Raw genomic sequence first — 4,762 nt, forward strand, 5'->3', positions numbered from 1 at the left:
GACGATGGCGAAACGTTTGGGGGTTTATGCGGGTGCGTGGGGCACCGCGGCAGTCTTTAGGGCTCGCTGTAGGGGGCGTCTGGGTGCGGTGGAGGGCAAATTCGCACGCCGGTGCTGGTAGTGGGAGGCACAGCAGCTGCGCAGTGCCAGGGTGGAGCAGCGACATGAGTAGCGGGGATAGGCGAGGGTGGGGAGAAGCAGCAGACAGCGGCAATGCGTGACTGGCGTGCAGCATTAAAGAGGAAGGAATATTGTGTGGGCTCACTGGGTGGCGCGGTAACCGCAGAGTGTGGCTGCCGCTTCTGCTCTTGCAGCGGGGAATATGCCGCCACACTCTTTTTGTATGTTGCGTTGGGGGGGCAACTGTGCAGGCGACTGAGCAGCACGCGGATGGTCTCACCGCTGCGGGTGTTGCCCACGCCGTCCGGCCGCATTCCTGCTTGGCCCACGCCTTTCCACGCGGCGGCACCGTCAACTGCAACGGCACGCTGAGAAGCTGTGGGTTCCACCGCCACGACGACTGAAGGATGCGGAGGTGTCTGCGGCTGCCTTCGCAGGCGGCGTCCCGTGCGGCCCAGTCGCGTGGCAAACAGTTCCCTCGCGGAATTCACGTGCACCGCACCACGTGCTGGGCGCAGCGTATATTTGCGTCGCGGGGGAGAACGCGGTGGCGTCAATTCTCCTTTTCACGGGGAACAGGCGGCGGATGGTCTGCCTCTTTGCACCTCAGCGAATTGCGACACAAAATGCCGCCGCGACGAGGCAGTCAATTTCACTATGAGTGGGTGATATTTGCGTGTGGCTACGCACACACAGAGCTGTGGGGATCCGAGTGGCGAGTGCAATACGAGAAGAGGAGAGACACCTCGTCGCAGTTGTTGTGTGTGCCGTGCAGTTTGCATGGTTTGCCTGGGGAGATCCAATTTGCTCTCGTTGTTTGTGTGGGAGGGTGCCGTGATGCATCACGCTTGCGTTGTGTGCGGGATTGGGGGTGCCTGTGCGTGTGTGTCTGTGTGAGGTGTGCGCCGCGTGCCGTGTGTGGGTGGCCCTCTCTCTCCCTTTTGTTGTTACGGCTGCGTGGGGTCGTGTCTCTGCCTGTTTTTTTTTTAATAATTTCATTCTCCCTTTTGACTGCTGGTTGAGTATTGTGCTACAGTTCAACTCAAGTTAACCACCACGAAGGAAAACGTGTCTGATAGACGCGAGGAGGAATTTCACGCCGCCGAGGAGCCCCCTGCAACCGATGTGCCGCAGGGAGGAGGACGTCGTGCCCGGATCGGGGCTGTCTGGCGACTCGGATGGGCCCTTCGCACAGCTCCGAAGAGTGGAAGGAAGAGAGCGCGAAGAGGAGGAAAGGGGCAGACGACCGAGGCTGGAGGGACTCTACGAATCCGTATTTGATGCAACGTGGAGTCACGTCGTGGGATTTCCCGAGGGCGAAGAGAACAACATGGTGGTGCGAATGGAGGTGAGAGAGGGCCAACGGCCACAAGAGTTATTATGGATGGGAGTACGCGCAGACTGTGCGTACTTTTTTCTCAGTGGGTGGTGAGGAGCAGTTCCGTCCACCACCCCCACGACTCATGATCCTTTCCTTTGAAAAACGATGGCCATACTCGCTGAACCATTCAGTACGTATTACCGACTGCTACATTAACATTGAGGTGCATCGGGTGTGGAAGATCGTCGAGGGTGATCTAAAAGGAGTGTTTCCCCCTCCAGAGAGAGGCGCACCATACATGAGACGCCGTATTTTGGTTGGAGCCCCCGGGGTCGGGGAGTCAATGGCGGCTGGCTCCTACCTCCTTTAACAGCTGCTGCACTACGACGCCACGAAGCTCCATGTGGTTGTGTACTGCTTTGGAAGGGATTTTGCATACTTGTTTGACAAAAGCACACGAACGGTGACAATATACGAGGGTGAGAGTAATATTGGAAGGGTTATGGTAAATTTGGCTAGGATTGGAATGAAAGGGTATATTATCATCGATATGGCAAGACAACTTCAAGAACCATCGAATGATGTTGTGCCCTCCCCTGAGTGGGGCATCATTACGTTGTCGTCCCCGCACGAAAATAACCTGAAAGCATGGGCGAAGCAGGCAGGTGCTATCAAAATCATCATGAATTGCCCCGATGAAAACGACATGAAGGCGATGTGTGCGTGGGAGACACCCAATACAACTGACGAGGAGCAGGCGGAGTATTGGAGAAGGGTGAACATGCGCATGGATGACGTCGGACCGATTCCACGATGCATCTTTGATGATAATAAATATAAAAACCGCGTGGAGGAAATCAAGGACATCCTGGCAGGTATCGACGCTTCAAATGCTAAACATTATGGGATGATTGGAGGTGTGGAAGAGTGGCCCTCGAATGACGCACCTCACAAACTTGTGAAAGTTGTCAGAGCAATAAGACAACGCGGTCTTGAGGCGTTTGTTAACATGCCGGTCTGTTTTTCCATTGGAAGCAAATTAATTGGAAGGTTGCTCGAGGTGGATGAGGAGAATGGCATTATTTTTCGAATATTGACGTACTGTAAAGTGTTATTGCCGGAACTTTTGGAGCGGTACACTCTTCACGCATTCCTGCGTAGAGACTTTGTGGAAAATGTAATGCCGGGCCTCAACGAGTTGCCTCCACCAGGACGTCGTCGGCGACAGAGATGTGTGCTGCAATCGAACCCCGAAAAGCATCCAAGCATACCCGTTGCATTAATAACACTGGAACACACTCCTCCGAGGTTGGATGCACAATGCGGGGTGATATACGTACCGAATAGTAGAAATTTTCCTCTTGTGGGCGCCTTTTTCTTCGTTGGTGCACCGCGGAGGACGATGGTTGCGGTGCAGGTGACGACGAGGGCTGAACATGGCACCAGAATCAGCACGGTGAGGCGGTTCAACGATCTTCCACGGAGTTATTTTAATGACTGGGAAACTTTTGAGGAAGGCTTGTCGTGGGAGATTATTTACGTGCAGCACGAGGACAGTACGACAATAAACGCGTGGCAGCAATGTGTTGTCGTCGCGCACGCAAATGTAACGGGCAGCAATGAGCGTGAGGACCCTCGGGCCATTGCGGCATTTTGGAATCAGCAGGTGCGTCAGTGCTAGGTAGCGGTACCAGCTGAAAATTGTAGAAGTGAACGACAAACCCAACGTGGGCGACAACCAGAGGGAGAAGGAAAAGGAGGAGGGGAATAAACAGTTTGAGTTTACTGGTGAAGTATTTTAGGGAGTATGATATATTGCCGAGTGTGTTTGTGTGTGGGTAGGAGGCGTACTTAAGGACTCGCTCTGCCGTGCGCCAAATGATTATTATGGCCAGCACTACCACAGCAGCACTTTTTTTTTGCTGTGGATGTGAGAAAAATTGTGTGGGGAATGATGGCGCCTTGTGGGTGTACGCCGGCAGTATTCCATTGGTGATATCTCCTCGATGTTCCGAGTTTGTTGCTGCAGAGAGTTTGGGCGAGAGGGTAAGTTTTGCATGCTGAGTGGGCTCACAGGCAGGAAGGCAATTGCGGCGGCCACCACAGCCCAGAAGTCGGGGGCAAACCGAATTTTTGTGATTGTTTTTGCGCCTTGGCGTGGTGTTTTTCTCTTTTTTTTTTTTTTGGTGCCATCGTTTTTGGTTGGCGTGCGGCTCCAATGGGGGGTGCCGCATGCGCCGCTGAGAGCCTCGAGCAAACGCCGTTGGCGCCTCTCTTTTTGTTGGGTTGCCGTCCTGGGCGCATGCTCCCGTTCCGTCTTGTTTGGGCTGCATGCACTGATCGGGCAGTCTGAGGCTACGGCTGCGCTGGCGTGTCGCCCTCGCTTGCGAGTCGAACGAAGCAGCAGGAAACGGGGGCTGCATGCGTCTTTTTTTATTTTTATTTTTTAAATTATTTTAGTTACGCCACGCTCCACTACTGCTGCAGTGCGCTGAGGGATGTGGGGACGGCGTTGGGGATTTTGTGGAGGTCGTGATGGGAGGTCCCGCCGGCATGCACACTGCGTGTTGCTGCTGGCAGGGTTTGAAGGGGCTGGGTGGGGGAGACGCTAAGTGAGGCGCTTATGAATTTTTTTTGTATTATTTTTTAATTTTTGCGGGAGACGTCCCACACTGCGGACTCTCCGTGCGGGTGCGGGTGGTGCTTTTTTGGGGCTGCGCACAACAGTCGCTGCTACCGCCAGCCTTTTTTGCGGCTGGCGTTTCTTGTGGGCAGCGGCGAGTGTGAGATCGCGCGGCCCACGCGTTCGTCGGTGCGGCCTTCGTTATGGATTGTGGCTGTTCTTTTTGCGTGATGCCCAACTGTGGGCGCGGGCGGTGCCTATCCTTTTTTTTTTTGTGGTTTCACCTCACTTTTTTTTGTCAACGCCCTCGGAAGGAAAGAGACCAAACGCTACTTGTTGCTTTGCGCATTGAAACGCTCTGCAGTCACCACCAGCAACACACACACACACACACTCACGCCTACTGCCTGAGTGGATCCACCGCACAGAGGGAAGAGAGTGTGAGTAAGCAGCGACACATGCCCAAGATGTCCTGGCATTTGTTTTCTTATTTGGTGCTGCTGCTGCTGTTTGTGCTCTTGACATGCTGTGGCAGTCAAGCCGCGGGGAGTATCCCAGGGACGGCCGTTAATTTATTCACAGGGACGAAACCGATAACTGGTGCCAAATGGGAGGAAATGCAATGCGTTGAAGGGTCAGTTCGCTCGCTTCGTGTCCCCAGCCTTGTGGAGGTGGACGGTGCTGTGTTTGCCGTTGCT

General features: G+C 54.3%; 3 protein-coding genes across 3 annotated transcripts, besides 3 other annotated features; 2 read left to right on the plus strand and 1 right to left on the minus strand.

The window, feature by feature from the left end:
- Positions 1 to 56: 56 nt before the first annotated feature.
- On the minus strand, positions 57 to 434 carry TraAM80_09898 (uncharacterized protein; the record flags this gene model as incomplete). The annotated part of the gene is made up of 1 exon (XM_029386554.1): positions 57 to 434. The coding sequence occupies one exon, from the start codon at positions 432 to 434 to the stop codon at positions 57 to 59; it is 378 nt and encodes a 125-aa protein (XP_029233596.1).
- A 540-nt stretch (positions 435 to 974) lies between these two features.
- Positions 975 to 1,045: a microsatellite.
- A 198-nt stretch (positions 1,046 to 1,243) lies between these two features.
- Positions 1,244 to 1,552, plus strand: TraAM80_09899 (uncharacterized protein; the record flags this gene model as incomplete). The annotated part of the gene is made up of 1 exon (XM_029386555.1): positions 1,244 to 1,552. The coding sequence occupies one exon, from the start codon at positions 1,244 to 1,246 to the stop codon at positions 1,550 to 1,552; it is 309 nt and encodes a 102-aa protein (XP_029233597.1).
- Positions 1,553 to 1,943: 391 nt separating this feature from the next.
- TraAM80_09900 (retrotransposon hot spot protein (RHS)) lies at positions 1,944 to 3,122 on the plus strand (the record flags this gene model as incomplete). Its single annotated transcript, XM_029386556.1, has 1 exon — positions 1,944 to 3,122. The coding sequence occupies one exon, from the start codon at positions 1,944 to 1,946 to the stop codon at positions 3,120 to 3,122; it is 1,179 nt and encodes a 392-aa protein (XP_029233598.1).
- A 482-nt stretch (positions 3,123 to 3,604) lies between these two features.
- Positions 3,605 to 3,626: a microsatellite.
- An 814-nt stretch (positions 3,627 to 4,440) lies between these two features.
- Positions 4,441 to 4,462: a microsatellite.
- Positions 4,463 to 4,762: the final 300 nt, after the last annotated feature.

This window comes from Trypanosoma rangeli (assembly GCF_003719475.1).
Source record: "Trypanosoma rangeli strain AM80 chromosome Unknown Tra_15.4_contig_00716, whole genome shotgun sequence".
Lineage (NCBI taxonomy): Eukaryota > Euglenozoa > Kinetoplastea > Trypanosomatida > Trypanosomatidae > Trypanosoma > Trypanosoma rangeli.